This window comes from Arachis ipaensis, chromosome B10 (assembly GCF_059453495.1).
Source record: "Arachis ipaensis isolate K30076 ecotype BB chromosome B10, ASM5945349v1, whole genome shotgun sequence".
NCBI classification, from domain to species: domain Eukaryota; kingdom Viridiplantae; phylum Streptophyta; class Magnoliopsida; order Fabales; family Fabaceae; genus Arachis; species Arachis ipaensis.
Window position 1 is genome coordinate 3,858,817 of NC_142435.1, and position 14,846 is coordinate 3,873,662.

Below are 14,846 nucleotides of genomic sequence, written 5' to 3' on the forward strand. Positions count from 1 at the left end.
ATTTTATTTTTTGAGAGAAATGTATGTAAGAGCGAATATACATATAGATGTGTGCACTGAAATAATGGAAACAATGAAGCAATCCTCTTTTACACTGAAAAACAAACTTGTGAACAAGTTGCTATTGACTTTGGGGCTGACACATTCAAAGTAGTGATTAATGAAATGGGAGTTTTCAAAGTCAGGTACATGAAGACCATTGCATATAAATAGAAACTTACTAACTATGCATGAAAACACAAACTAAAAACCTCTCTTATCTGATTCCCAAAAATTCCAAGTTGTAGTTGGCGCTCTCTTGAATTAATCAGAGAGCAAAACTATTTTCTCAATCTTCTAATAAGCACTGAAATGCAAAGCCCAGTGAGGTTCTCAAGCTGCAGAGGCGTGACATTTGAGATCAATAATCCCCATGCAAACCCTTTTGCCGTAACAGAACGTTCCATCAGCAAAAGGTTGTGGCCATTTGCCTCCAACTCTAAGGTCTTCCCTTCATTTTCAGTTCAAAGATCCACCAGCAGGGCCAGTAGCCATTTCTGTGACCTCGACCTCGATGACGACGAAGAAAATGACGAAGCTCTCCAATCTCTCCAAGAAGAAGACAACAACAATGATGTGGAGAAGCAGCAGGAGCAGGAAAAACCATTTGCCAAGCCAGCTGTTCCTCCTGCTGCTGCTCCAAAGAAGAGTGACATGAGACTCTCGGTTATACTTCTAGACCAAGGGTTGTTCACTGTGTACAAGCGTCTCTTCACGGTTTCGCTGATCTTGAACATCATTGCTCTGGTTGTTGCTGCCACGGGCCATTTTCCCTATGCAAGGAAGAACGCTGCTCTATTCTCCATTGCCAACATACTTGCTTTGATTCTCTGCAGAAGCGAGCTTTTCTTGAGACTTGTCTTTTACCTTGCCGTCAAGATCCTAGGGAGATCATGGGTTCCTCTCTTCATCAAAACCGCCACCACTTCTCTTCTGCAAAGCGTAGGAGGCATACACAGTGGCTGCGGCATCTCCTCCATCGCGTGGCTTCTGTATGCTTTGATCCTCACACTCAAGCAAAGAGACAACACTTCACCGGAGATCATTGCTGTCTCCAGCGCCATTCTCGGCTTCCTCTGTATCTCTTCACTGGCTGCATTCCCTCTCGTTCGCCATCTCCATCACAACGTCTTCGAGAGATTGCACCGTTTCTCGGGATGGTTCGCACTTGCCCTTGTGTGGGCTTTCGTAATACTCAGAATCTCCTATGATCCAACAACAAAATCATACAGAAATGAAGTTGGAAAAGCTTTGGTCCATAGCCAAGAGTTCTGGATGACAGTGGCCATCACAGTGCTCATAGTGGCTCCTTGGTTGACAGTGAGGCGTGTCCCGGTTAGAGTTACAAGCGCCTCCGGCCACGCTTCCATCATCAAATTCGAAGGAGGAATAAAGGCAGGGATACTTGGAAGGATTAGCCCTCATCCTCTATCTGAGTGGCACGCGTTTGGGATAATCTCGGATGACAAGAAAGAGCACATGATGTTGGCCGGTGCAGTTGGAGACTTCACGAAATCTTTGGTGGCAAACCCTCCAACGCACCTGTGGGTTCGCCAAGTGCACTTTGCAGGACTCCCTTATCTTACAAACATGTATGATAGGGTGTTGTTGGTAGCCACCGGGTCTGGAATCTGTGTGTTCCTTTCGTTCCTCTTGCAGCCATGTAAGGCAGAGGTGTGCGTGCTCTGGGTCACAAAAGGTGTTGAACAGAACTTTGGAAAGGAGATTAAGGAAATGATGAGTGGCCACTCCAAAGAGAAGGTTATAGTTCATGACACTGCTGTGCTTGGCAGGCCAAACGTGTCTGAGATGAGTGTCAATGCTGCCAACAACTTTGGTGCTCAAGTCGTCATTGTCACAAGCAATCCTCAAGGAAGCAGAGATGTTGTCAATGCATGCAAAGCTAATGGAATTGCAGCCTTTGGTCCCATTTGGGATTCCTAGTTCTTCCCTCTCTAATATATTGCTTCTTAATTTTGTTAATTAATATATTGTTTATGTGTCTGCTTGTACTGTTTATTATTATCCTGGCAAGTAGCCAGGCTTCTAATATGTTAACTGTATGTAAATCACACAAAAAACTGTGTGTTAGGATGTTGGTGTGTCCATTTGTTTGGACACATTCTCTTACAAGTATTGCACTCAATTAATATTCCATACATGCATCTTTTGTTTTCAATTGTATCTTAACATATAATAATGAAAAAGTATATTTGAACATACTAAAAACAATTTTATTTTGACGTACCTAAATTTTTTATATTGTTAAGATAATTAAAATTAATAAATATTTGTTATTAATTTATAAATCATTATATTATTATCTTAAGTAAATTATATTTTTTGTCCTTAATATTTTTAAAAAATTTTAAAAGTATTATAGGTTTAATTTATTTAATTTTAATTGTAACTTTAACGTTTTAAAAAATTTAACAATATGGATAAATTAAAACTTATTAAAAACGTTAAAAATAAAATTGAAATAAATTAAACGTTAAGTTAAGCGTATTTTTAAAATTTTTAATAAACGCTTAAGATAAAATAAAAAAAAGTATAATTTACTCCATTATCTTTCTTGGTCCTTTAATTTGTAATGTCTAAATGAAATGTATGTTTATTGATATTTTACAAATTATCTTTTGATTTTTGGACTTTTATAGTACTTAATAGTCACTTCACTATCTTGGATTAATTTGGTGATAATTTATGCACTTTGAAATGTTCTGCATTCTAGACATAAAAGATAAGAAGAATGTTTTCTCCTTTTTGACTATCTGTGGGGTTATTACCGTTTTTCCTCGTATACTGTAACCACTAACCACTCCGGCACCCCCTTTTCAATTTGGCGCAAAGAAAAGTCATATGCCTTATTAATATGGAATAATATATTGGTCAATTTTACTGTGTCTCTATGAGTTGTTGTTTAATTTATTTTTTATAATAAATTTTGATTTTTTAAAAATTATTTATTTTTATATTTTTTAAAATTAAATATTAATTTTTAATTTTTTAGTAAATAAACATCACGTTTTAAATATGATAACATTCACTATATATATTTTGTCAATTACTCAAATTAATACGGCATGTATTTTTTTCCTTCTTAATGAGCCTAAATCAGCTAAAATTATCTTATTTTTATATTTATTAATTACTTTTAAAATAATTATATAATATTAAATATAATAAATAAATAATTTTAGATATTATATTATATAAAATTATAAATATTAAATTAAATAAAATAACTTTTGATTATTAACTCTTTGGCATTACTCCTTTGAATAATGATGGATAGAACACAATTTTCGCTACCCACTTAAGTACTTAATTTCCGTCAACTTGCTACTTTGTACTTACATGCACGGTGAAAAGGTAACATCTAATTTCAATATGGGGACCCTTTCAATAATATTTAGGAGAATTTTTCCAAATTCATATTCAAAGATATTATTATAACAAAAATATTTAAACGACAGTAAAAGATTGATTAAAATAGTCCAAACATTCTATAATTATTGCTGAGTAAATAAATAATTTTAAATATAATAAATATATAATTATAAACGTTATATATATAAAATTATAAATATTAAATTAAATAAAATAATTTTGAGTTATTATCCCTCAAGTATTATTTTAATAATGCCAGGAGTTAATTTTTTTAAATCAATATCTTTTTAAAAATTATTTTATTTATCTTAAATTTTAAACTGTAATCATAAATTTTTAATCCTAAATTCTAAATCCTTTGTAAGATGGTGAATAGTTATCCCGGAGAAAAGGTAATATAGTTCATGATACTTGTGTTCTTGGTAGGTCAAGTTTGTCTGAGCTGAGTTGAATGTGAGTGCTGCAAAAAAAAAGGTCATTGTGACAAGAAAAATCCTGAAGGAGGCAGAGATGTTTTCGATGCATACAAAGCTCAACGACTATTCAGATGAAAATGTCTTTGTACAAAGATAGACGTATTTAATAGTCACGTTTTTCTTTTTGGATGCTCAAATAAATTCAATCCTATTTAAGCGCAGTAGGCAGTACAGTGAATGCGTATTATGCTGAAACAATACACATAACAGAGTCAACAATGCAATAATAAAAAGACAGAGCTACTTTCATAGCCACCATAACTAACGAAACTAAATGCTGATTGAAGTAGTTAACAAGGGAAGGTGTTATTTGGATGTCATTGTTACATTTATGTCTATGGTATGATAAAGGGAGAGGACTTGAGAGGGGGCCTTGAGAAAGGACCGTTAACTAGACCCCTAGCTATGTGCCTGTAAGATGCTTCTGTCAAGTGAATTCCATCCCAGTTAGGATACTTGGATGGATCTGGACATGCGTTTGAGCCAACGTGACCACACCTTGCTGAATTGTTGAAATTGAACGGTCCACCTCCTCCACAGCATGCTCTTAATGTCCTTCGGAACCCTGCACCAACATGATTCATTATTGTACAACAGGTTATGCTACGTGTACACCAAAATCAGCCACCAAAGTCAACCAGATACACATTGAAAATAAATTAAATCACACATATATTTATACATAAATACATTAGTGGCTGATTTTAGTGGCTGATTTTGGTGTACAAATAGCATTTCTTTGACTAATTATCTTCCAAGTGTATTGTAATAACTAACCATAGTGCCCTGGTGCACGGTAGAAACGTTGCGCTGCACCGTAATAGTCAGCATAGATGATCCTTGCTTGAGGGTATTTGTGCCTTAGATTCCTTAAGGCAAGTTGGAGCTGTTCGTTATGGTACATTGCAAAACCGTTAAAGGCATTCAGGCATCCATTTTCATCGTAGTCCCCTTTGTTTGGGCTTCTAAACAAGGTCAGGTACACAGCTGAGCACCCAACTGGCAAATTTCCCGGCACCACTAACTCCACTGCTCCTTCTTCTATCAATGCCTACCAAAATAGAAATTCATTTCATGTAATTTATATTCTATCATAATGTGCTCTATTTGATGTAACGAGTAACATACCCTGGTGGCGTTTGTTATTGCTTCAACAACTACAGGAACATTATCTAGTAGTTGGCTAACATTTCCACCAAAAACTGCCGCATAGTTATAATCATTACCACCTATCTCCCCCACCATGAATAGAGAATTCTTGAAGTAGTTATCACAATCTGCGACATATAATAAAAAAGCAGAGAATGATGGATAGTGTCAAGTTCTATCACAAGAGTTTCGTTTTGGTGGTTAGGGTGACCTTGTTTAGTGGTGCAAAGAGAGGGTTTAAGCTTCCTGAACCAGCCAAGCTGAACGTTCAATGAATCACGAGTCCACAAAGCTTTTCCAATTCCCCTTTGGATGAAGAATTCTGCATCAAGCGCAGTGGCTCCAGCAACAGCAAAATTCACTCCTTGCTTAATGTTTTGTCCATTGCTTAGGTTCAGATACGGTGGCAAAAGTGGCAAACCATATGCCTCAGCTATACATTCATAAAGTGATTCATTATCATTAATAATGAGTTTATATTATATTATATGTATAAGCCTACAATTTTCTTTTTCTTTCACTTTTTGTTGAAATGCAGCAAAGGGGTAAAAGGATAATAGATTTTTGTATACACTTCACTTTCACGTACCTATGAAATCAATTATCAGTCGGCCATCGGAGCAGCGGCCGGTGGCCTTTCTAAAGAAGGTTACCCCATAAGGAAGCTTTCCGATGACAGGGAATTGAATAGCACCAGAGGCAAGGAAATTGCCAGTGTCACTCAATGAGTCACCAAAGTTGAAAACAGACTTATATGGAATAGGACTAGGAACTGAAACAACCTTATCATGGAAACAACATGAGAAATATCCTATGATTAAGAGGATATAGAACTTCATCATGTTGTTAGCATAAAGGTATGAATGAAGAAGCCAAAAAATGTACATGATTAGATTTTTAATAATGAGGCATTTATAAGCCAACAGACTCAACCAGCCTATATTTGCAGTTGAGCTTTAAATGTTGCCACGGATACCATCTTTTCATCAGAAAGTTCCTTGTACTCGTTTAATTATGTAATTCATTTAAAAAGGGAGAGTCATGAGTTGTAAGATGTAGGTAATTAGCTGGTGTTTTTATTGTCATTGAAAGAGGACCATCATTATTAGATTCAAATGAAACTCACATATAAATGAATGAAAACTGATATTTGTATGGACTATCAATGCTTAGCTTCTTGCCTCTTGTAGGTTATAGCATAGCAAGGCTGCTTTTATTGGAAATATATACTCTTTTAAGTTTTTTTTCTTAATTAATGTTGTAAGATGTAATCTCATACTTTACAAAATCAATTAAGAGAAAAAAATAAATAAATAAATTCGTTTTCAATTTTATCAAGTATGAAAAGCTTTTTACTTTCTACAACAATATAGCCAGAGGAAAAATGGCCAATCAATTTAATCTGCTTACATCTTTCTTTTGTTTTCTTTTCAGGCTGCTAACCACATCTTTATTATTCTTACCGGCCGTGGGGTTCAAGTTATTAGCATTATTGACCTTTCCACTTAAAAGTTGTATTTAATCACCATTGAAAGCTGAGACTGTGTGAACTGAGATACTGTGTGCTCTATATTATTTTAGATTCATCAAACCAGCAAACCACAATTTTGAGGCCATCACAGCTCTTGGATCATCAGAGCTTTCTGTTTCTTTTTTAACCTTTAACAATATCAAAAATACAATGCTGGTATTTTATTTTATTCTTTGTTTCATTGCATAGTTATTCAAATCTCCAGCGGTCTCTCAATTGTAGAACAAGTGAGACTAAACTTAGGAAAGGTGTATGGTCCATATACTAAGCCCTTGGCCATCCATCTATATGCAGCCTCAGTAAAATGATAACCATCCCAGTAAATATATTCTGAAGGATCATCACAAGCTATGACCCCTGCATCGCCACATAGCGCCGTATCGTTGAAATTGTATGGTCCTCCACCTCCACAGCAAACCTTGATATAATCTGTACCAAACCCTGCAATTAACATTAAATGTAAACTCAACTTTGAAGTTTAATTTCAAAGAACCTATTGCTTCAAGTGGATTCCTGCTATGACTGAAACAGTTCTGTTTATTTGCATCCCAGAGGCTTTAATATGTTATAAAAGTTAAGAGAATATAATTACCAAATTGTTTTGGAGAACGGTACATGCGTAATGCATCATGGAAATAATCTGCATAGATGATATTGACATGGGGATACAACACTTGAAGCCGACGAAGCTCAATTTGAAGCAGCTGATTGTGGTAACCAAAGAAGTTGTTTAACCATTTCAAACAGCCAGATTGGTCATACTCATCTTTTTCCTTGAGTGCTAACCTTGTTAAATAGGCTGGATTGCATCCAAGTGGTAAACTTCCAGGGACCATAAGCGTTCTAGCACCTAGATCAATCAATTCCTGCACAAATTATAGAGCCTTTTTTGAAACACAAATTCATTATCCGAGAAAGAGAGATACTGTATTATTTTCAAGATACAAAGGACCAAGAAATGAAGGCTTCTCTCTCTCTCTGTAATTAGAAAAAAGTAGGTTGGTATATTGAAAACATATCTAAGCACTTACTATGATGACTGAAGTAACAACAGATACTACTTGGGTTACGTAAGATCTAAGCACTTCAAAATCTGTTGTTTCAGACAAGGGATAACCGTAATCATTTCCTCCAATCTCTCCCACAATAAATAAGGAGCTGCGAAGAAATTCCTCACAACCTGCAAGATAGAAGGAGAATAAATCCCTAGTCAAATTCTATAATTGTTTTACCAGTTACCATTCCTCATTATACATTGACATCATATTGTTAATTACTTATCATGTAAAAAGCATGTCAATAAATATAAATACACTTAAAATCTTGATTTGGTTAGATCACAACTATAATGCTATCCTCTACAGATATAGAAACTAATTAGTAATTTCATTACATGGAGAATTGTATTCAATTACCATAATTGCAGATATATATGTTGGTAATAAGCTTACTTGAAGGAGAAGTGCAGAGATAAGTAAGAACATCCTTGAACCAATCAAGCTGAACCATGAGAGAATAATTGGCGGCTGCGTCAACCACAAACCCCTTCTCTTGGAAGAAAGTGCGGTCCAAAGCGGTGGCTCCAGCAACCGCAAAGTTGAGCCCGTGCTGAATGCTGTGACGTGGCACGGCGCCATTCTTGAAACCAAGATACGGTTTCAAATAAGGGATTCCCATATAATCAGCTTCAGTTTAAGAGTGTACAAGTTAGTTTGGTTAGAGTTTTCGGTGCTCAATCGAAAAAAGAAAAGAAGTGTACCAATGAAATCGGGGATGAGGCGGCCATCAGAACAGCGACCGTTGGGGTGATGGAAGTAAGAATTGCCGTAAGGAGGGAGGAGGCAGTTGGGGGTCTGTGGCGGGGAGATGAAGCACAAGTTGCCGGTATCAGTTAGGGAATCTCCGAAGCTGAACATTGAAGTGTAACAACCATCGTCGCTCTCTCTCCTTCTCCCCGGAGCAACAAGAGCAACGTGATGTAGTATCAGTAGAAAGCAGCAGTGTTGCAGTTTCCGAACTGGAAACGCCATGGTCAAGTTACTTCACTTCACTTCATGCTCGTCTTCGTCTACTCTTCGAAACGTGGCATTATGCTATACACAGATCGTTTCCAAGAATTTAAAACGTGGCCAAACTTTTAGAAAACAAAAACAAAATATTCTTTTTTATTAAAATTAAGATTTTGAAAATTCGTGTTAGAGATATAACCATTAATGTTGTCTTCTCCCATCAGTTTAAGCTTTTGGGATGAATGGTTTCATGACATGGTATCAGAGCTCTACGTCCAAAAGGTCAAAATTGATCTTTAGTGAACCCCAAAAATAAAAAAAGAGGAATGCTAGGAGACAGTAATTTTAGTGTTTTGTAACCATCAATTGGCCATTAACAATATTTTTAATGGTGTGAGATTACATCTAATAGTGGAAGATCACTCACTTTTGTTTTAATGGTTAAGTGTTGGTCAGAAAACACAAAAATAAAAAAGAAAAGAAGGCCTAAATTTACAAGAGTAGATTTAATTTTGATTATTTTTATTATTATGTGACCATCAATAAATAAAGTAATTGGTGACTAATTCAGCGGTCTATATATAATAGATTGAAAAATAACACGGCTTAGTTTATGCAGGACCCTTTTAAACAATGGAGGGCAGCACTTCAAAAGAAGAGTTTGTTAATATTGACTAATGCAAAGAAAGAAAAAATGTTAATCACCATAGATTATATTATTTATCATTACTGACCAAAAACCAATGATGATTGGGGTTCAACATAATTAGACCCCTAACACCATACATAATAATACAGCAAATCAAAGCTATGATAATGTTCGCTATTACAAGACCAGTTCAATCTAACAGAAATCTTATGAATCATGCAGAACTAATACACTTTTGAAGGTACATTTTTCATGACAGCACTATGGTACATTACTCGATGAAGCCTTTTTCTTATATCATTGAATGGTTATTGAAATCTGCAGAAGTTTCAGGTGTGATACAAGAGAAACTAAATTTGGGAAAGGTATATGGTCCATGGAATAAGGCCTTGGCCATCCATCTATATGCAGCCTCAGTAAAATGATAACCATCCCAGTAAATATATTCTGAAGGATCATCACAGGCTATCGCCCCTGCCTCGCCACATACCGCCGTTTCATTGAAATTGTATGGTCCTCCACCTCCACAACAAACCTTGATAAAATCTCTACAAAACCCTGCAAAAACATTCGGTAAAATCCCGTTTGTTCTGTTTATTAATACGACAGAAAGTTAAGAGTATGGTATTACCAAATTGCTGTGGAGAACGGTAAAACCGTAATGCAGCATTGAAATAATCTGCATAGATTATATTCACATGGGGATACAGAACTCGGAGGCGATCTAGTTCAATTTGAAGCAATTCATTGTGCTGTCCGTAGAACTTGTTTAGCCATTTGAGACAGCCAGCTTCATCATACTCCTCTTTGTTGGGACTCGCAAGTAATGTTAAATAGGCTGGATTGCAACCAAGTGGTATACTACCGGGAACCATAAGCGTTACAGCCCCTAAATTAATCAGTTCCTGAATAAAATTATGAATTTCAACATTAATAAGTCCTACAGAATTTGAACAGTTTTGGAATAATGACTACTACTCAACCAACTAACCCTGATCACTGAAGTGATGACCGATACTACTTGGTGTATGTAAGGTGTGAGCATTTGAAGTTCTGTGGTTTCTTCCAAGAGATAACCATAATCATTTACTCCTATCTCTCCCACAATAAATAAGGAGCTGCTAAGAACTTGTTTGCAGCCTGCAATAATACAATTCCTAACCTACTTTAAACATAGTTTCGTTGAAGGAGGAGCAGAAAGAGAAGGTAAAAGGGTTACTTGAAGGAGAAGTGCAGAGAGAAGGCAGAAGATCCTTGAACCAATCTAACTGAACCATGAGAGAATAGCTGGTGGTTGCATCAACCACAAAGCCCTTGTCTTCGAAGAAAGTGCGGTTCAAAGCCGTGGCTCCAGCGATGGCAAAATTGAGTCCGTGTTGAATGCTGCCACGTGGCACGGCGCCATTCTTGAAGGCCAGATAAGGTCTCAGATGAGGAATGCCCATATAGTCAGCTTGGTCAAACAGAAAACATGCATATGACTATGAGCGGAGATCAGAGAAATGAAATAGTAACATTAGAAAAGATGGCGTCATCAAGTGTACCAATGAAATCGGTGATGATGCGGCCATCAGAGCAGCGTCCACTGGGATGATGGAAGTAGGTTTCACCGTACGGAGGGATAAGGCAGTTGGGAGTGAGTTCCTCCGAAATGAAGTAGGAGTTTCCTGTATCAGTGATGGAATCTCCGAAGCTGAAGATGGAACTGTAGCGGCCTTGTTTGACATCACTGCCGTCGGCACCAACGTGTATATGTAACTGTAACAGTAGAAACAAGAAGCAGCCCCACCGTTGCTGAGGAGATTGATGAAGGTGTCGATTCATTATGATGATGATGGTGGGTACTGGGTACGATACCGATATCATTGTCACTTTTAATATCCAACTACTTAGCTTCTTTCACACCTCATTCTTAACAAGTAAATTGTCAACTTTCTCTTTAAAAAATCACTTATTTTTTAAATTAGTTTTTAAATATTTTTTTAATTAAATTTATTTTTTAAAAATTTTAAATTAATTATATTAATTATTTTATTGTTAATATGACATATTAAGTAATACTACAATATATATATATGGCAGTCCAACAGATTTATTCTCCAAAAAAATTAATTAGGTCCCAAGTTTCTAAGATTACTAGATATATGCCATATAGGTCCCCCAAGCCAGGTTGAACCGGTTAACATGACACTCTCTCTTCTACATAGAGATTGTAGGTGTAATGTGTCAGGTAAAGTAACACGTGTCACGTTCAGGACAGATTTACGTTCAGGACAGATTATAATTAATCCCTGAATACGTGGCTAAAATGACGTCGTTTTGGGACAACATCAAACGACACCGTTTTGAGGGGACAGATTCGTCCCCACCTTTGTTTCCTGGTTCTCGAAACTTCGACTTTCTAAAGTCAAATAGGTCTCCAAAAATTTTGTTATAAGTCAAAAAGGTCCCTGAATTTATAGTATATATATCAAATTGGTTCCTCAAATTAAGCAACTAGAACTATAATTAGAATCAAATCATGATAAAATTATCAAAAATGTGTCAAAATATGCCGTCTCAAGCACATGAAATAACAGATCTCAAATATAAATATAGTCAAACAATTAGCCTAAAATGATTTATAAAAAAAACTATCTTCACATACTTCTTATAAGAAATTCGCCTAATAAGTCCTAGTTTTTGTTTCATTTAGGGCCCGTTTGGGAAACTCTAGAAGTAGCTTTTTTTAACTTTTGACTTATGAAAAGTAATAGTATTAATGTCGGGTGCAATTTTCAAAACCAAATTGCAACTTTCTAAGAAGCTATTTTGGAGCTTATAGAGAAGTTAAAAAAAATGACTTCTCTCATAATACTTCTACTTTTCATTACATTTCTTTAAAATAAGCACTTTTAGAGTTAAAAATCCAAATATAAAATAACTTATTTATAAGTTACTTTTAACAGAGTCATTTATTATTGAAGTTATTTTATCAAAAGGAGCTTAATTAAGTTAGTTACCCAAACTGGACCTTAATGTTTAATCATGGTACCAAAGCAAAAAATTTATTTTAAGTTTTAATAATATAATAATTTGATTTTCAGTGTTTTAAAATGATAGTTCCAATTCTCGAAACTAAATTACAATAACTTTTCAAGTAGTGGGATAAATAAAGCAAAATTGATACATGGAAGACATGGAATCATTTGGGCTTATATCAAAATAAAATTTAATTAAGGAAAAAAAAGCTAAATTTTTTCTCAAATGTTTAACAAAACTACATTTAAACCAGATATATATTTCATCTATTTGATGTGCCTATTTAATCCTTCCATTTGTCACCAAAAAATCCTTCCATTTGTTTAATTGTATATATAACATATTTTTAGTAGAGTATTTTTAGAAGATCGCTTTTCATACTTTTAAAAAATTAATTAATTTAGAATTAATATTTGTATTAAAAATTTAGAATTGATTGGTGAAATGAAATCGATATCACCTTAGAAATACCATATTATTTAATAGAAAATCAATAAAATTTTACTACTTATATAATTATATTAATAAAATAATTAAAAAATAATATAAAATTATAATTAAACTAAAATTAAATATTAAAAACACATTATTTTTAATTTTAAATTATTATTTATAATATATAATTTTATAGATATTTATGTGTTATTTTATGAAAACTCAAAATAAAATTAAAATTAAATCTACCATTAGCATTGAAATGCTCTTAAAACTTGTCTCTCTGTAGTAGAGACAACAACTCTCTCTGTCTCTTTCCAATAAGTGATAGTATCCATTTCCATCTTGGTTTGCTTTCTACATAAATATACCCATTTCTTGAGGAATCAAAGTATTAAACTAACACAAACTCTTTGTAATTCAAGTGCAGTTTGGATTAAACTACTTGTAAAAATTATGTCTCTCTTAAAAACATAACCGATAACATATATAAACATACGAACTCTTATATATTCAATACTATCTATTTGAATTGCATTAGATCATTTAAGATGAGATCTGAAATCAGATTCAATTTATGCAACTTTATTTTAAAAGAAATTCAATCTAATTCGTTTTTTGTTTCTGACCGTGAAATACAACGTAATATAAATTATTGCTGTTTTGCTTAAGCTTTTGATTCCCATTGTTTCAGTCACGTGGTGGTGGATGGGAAGGGATTCCATCACTTGAAGTTTTGGGCATCAGTCTTGGGTCTAAAGTCTAAAGAGAACATTGTTACTTTGCCAATCCATGATAGAGATACGATTGAAGATCCAAATGGGCTTAAGCATATATTCTTAGAAACAGTGTGGAATTCTACAAGAGAAAGGTTCATGAGTCTTGGCCACAATGTTCCTAGTGACAATGTTCGCCGCACGTTTGTGCTGAGGCGTGACCATGTTGATCATTTGAAGAAATATGTGTCTACTAAGTGCCAAAGAAATGGTCTAGGAACATTACATTTGTCGACGTTTGTTGTGCCAATTAAAGTCAAAATGACGATATCATATGGTAACATAAACAGCTTAACCTAACAGGAGGAAATTATTAGTGGGACAAAATGGTATTTTTGGAGTCGCTGTTGCTACTGGAAACAAAATTAGATGCTTGCAATCTGAAGGTTATGTAGGAGCTGAACACTATATTCATGTCAAACTTAAGTTTGATTAGATTGCAACGAAATTAGCATTGGTTCTGCAGCCGGGATAACCGGATAACAATACCTATAACAATGAGCCTATCATCTATTCTTAATATATAAAAATAAATAAATACACATTATTTTTAAAGACATTTTTTTCCTTCTACTAATGTCATGTCAACAATATCGTTTATTTGGCAAAATTTTAGAATCATCAACTACTCAATTTTTGCCAAATCAATTATTATATCCAAATCAACAAAAAAATAAAATATACAAAAAAACATACAAGTAATAAAAATATATGCAAATTAGACTATAAAATTACCAATGATAATAATTAAAAATTAATTGTGTCTAACCAAATTTATAACCTACAAGAATCTATATTCTCATATTTATTATATTTTACTATTATAAACAATATAATAAATTTATAACTCCAATAATTAATTTATTAATTTCTATAAATAACTCATCAAATGTAATAAACATATATATTACAAATGTCATAATAATTTATTAACTATAATAAATTTTACGTTTCAAATTTCATACTATTTGAACTACTTATATAAGTCTCTTATCACTATTGGGTCAATTCTGGAGCCCATTGTTCACATTGTCTACAAAAATAATTGTCTACCTAGCAAAATCATTCTTCAAATAACATCAAATTTAGCACAAAAAAATTATTTTCGCACTACACAATATCTCAAACTTACTCAATGGAGCATCATTCTTTAGATAATATCACCAAACAAACAGACAATTAGTTTATCAAAATTTGCGTAGTTCGTTTATGGAAAACATTAACACCCACAAATGAAGAAGAGTTTCTTTTCTTATAAATGATTATATTAGATGAAAAAGTACAAAACAAACATATTTATTATATTTTTAATTGTATTTTTAAATTGAACATTTTTCAACACTATTTTAAATTTGCATCACTTGAGAC

At 34.0% G+C, this 14,846-nt stretch overlaps 4 protein-coding genes across 4 annotated transcripts; 1 reads left to right on the forward strand and 3 right to left on the reverse strand.

The window, feature by feature from the left end:
* The first annotated feature begins 251 nt into the window (after positions 1-251).
* On the forward strand, positions 252-2,197 carry LOC107619958 (adenylate-forming reductase 03009). The gene has a single exon (XM_021113690.2). The coding sequence runs from the start codon at positions 352-354 to the stop codon at positions 1,981-1,983; it is 1,632 nt and encodes a 543-aa protein (XP_020969349.1). The 5' UTR covers positions 252-351; the 3' UTR covers positions 1,984-2,197.
* Positions 2,198-4,008: 1,811 nt separating this feature from the next.
* On the reverse strand, positions 4,009-5,959 carry LOC107624295 (GDSL esterase/lipase At5g45910). The gene is made up of 5 exons (XM_016326789.3): positions 5,647-5,959; positions 5,269-5,490; positions 5,037-5,185; positions 4,686-4,959; positions 4,009-4,473 (listed from the first exon to the last, which is right to left on the reverse strand). Exons 1-5 carry the CDS (start codon positions 5,942-5,944, stop codon positions 4,244-4,246), a joined length of 1,173 nt encoding a protein of 390 aa, XP_016182275.2. The 5' UTR covers positions 5,945-5,959; the 3' UTR covers positions 4,009-4,243.
* Positions 5,960-6,599: 640 nt separating this feature from the next.
* Positions 6,600-8,778, reverse strand: LOC107622532 (GDSL esterase/lipase At1g28600). Its single transcript, XM_016324463.2, has 5 exons — positions 8,348-8,778; positions 8,040-8,273; positions 7,620-7,768; positions 7,181-7,454; positions 6,600-7,029 (listed from the first exon to the last, which is right to left on the reverse strand). Exons 1-5 carry the CDS (start codon positions 8,616-8,618, stop codon positions 6,782-6,784), a joined length of 1,176 nt encoding a protein of 391 aa, XP_016179949.1. The 5' UTR covers positions 8,619-8,778; the 3' UTR covers positions 6,600-6,781.
* A 585-nt stretch (positions 8,779-9,363) lies between these two features.
* LOC107622531 (GDSL esterase/lipase At1g31550) lies at positions 9,364-11,163 on the reverse strand. The gene is made up of 5 exons (XM_016324462.3): positions 10,791-11,163; positions 10,466-10,699; positions 10,238-10,386; positions 9,878-10,151; positions 9,364-9,804 (listed from the first exon to the last, which is right to left on the reverse strand). The coding sequence occupies exons 1-5, from the start codon at positions 11,110-11,112 to the stop codon at positions 9,539-9,541; spliced, it is 1,245 nt and encodes a 414-aa protein (XP_016179948.1). The 5' UTR covers positions 11,113-11,163; the 3' UTR covers positions 9,364-9,538.
* Between the last annotated feature and the right edge of the window lie 3,683 nt (positions 11,164-14,846).

Bases quoted from the DNA above. Each gene is read 5' to 3' on its own strand.
- LOC107619958 (XM_021113690.2), top strand. From the start codon at position 352: ATGCAAAGCCCAGTGAGGTTCTCAAGCTGCAGAGGCGTGACATTTGAG.
- LOC107624295 (XM_016326789.3), bottom strand. From the start codon at position 5,944: ATGTACATTTTTTGGCTTCTTCATTCATACCTTTATGCTAACAACATG. The intron at 5,186-5,268 runs GTCACCCTAACC...TATATGTCGCAG, and splicing joins TCTTTGCACCACTAAACAAG to ATTGTGATAACTACTTCAAG. The intron at 4,474-4,685 runs GTTAGTTATTAC...ATGTTGGTGCAG, and splicing joins CCGTGCACCAGGGCACTATG to GGTTCCGAAGGACATTAAGA.
- LOC107622532 (XM_016324463.2), bottom strand. From the start codon at position 8,618: ATGGCGTTTCCAGTTCGGAAACTGCAACACTGCTGCTTTCTACTGATA. The intron at 8,274-8,347 runs GTACACTTCTTT...CTTAAACTGAAG, and splicing joins CCTCATCCCCGATTTCATTG to CTGATTATATGGGAATCCCT. The intron at 7,030-7,180 runs GTAATTATATTC...TGTTAATTGCAG, and splicing joins CCGTTCTCCAAAACAATTTG to GGTTTGGTACAGATTATATC.
- LOC107622531 (XM_016324462.3), bottom strand. From the start codon at position 11,112: ATGATATCGGTATCGTACCCAGTACCCACCATCATCATCATAATGAAT. The intron at 10,700-10,790 runs GTACACTTGATG...TGTTTGACCAAG, and splicing joins CATCATCACCGATTTCATTG to CTGACTATATGGGCATTCCT. The intron at 9,805-9,877 runs GTAATACCATAC...ATGTTTTTGCAG, and splicing joins CCGTTCTCCACAGCAATTTG to GGTTTTGTAGAGATTTTATC.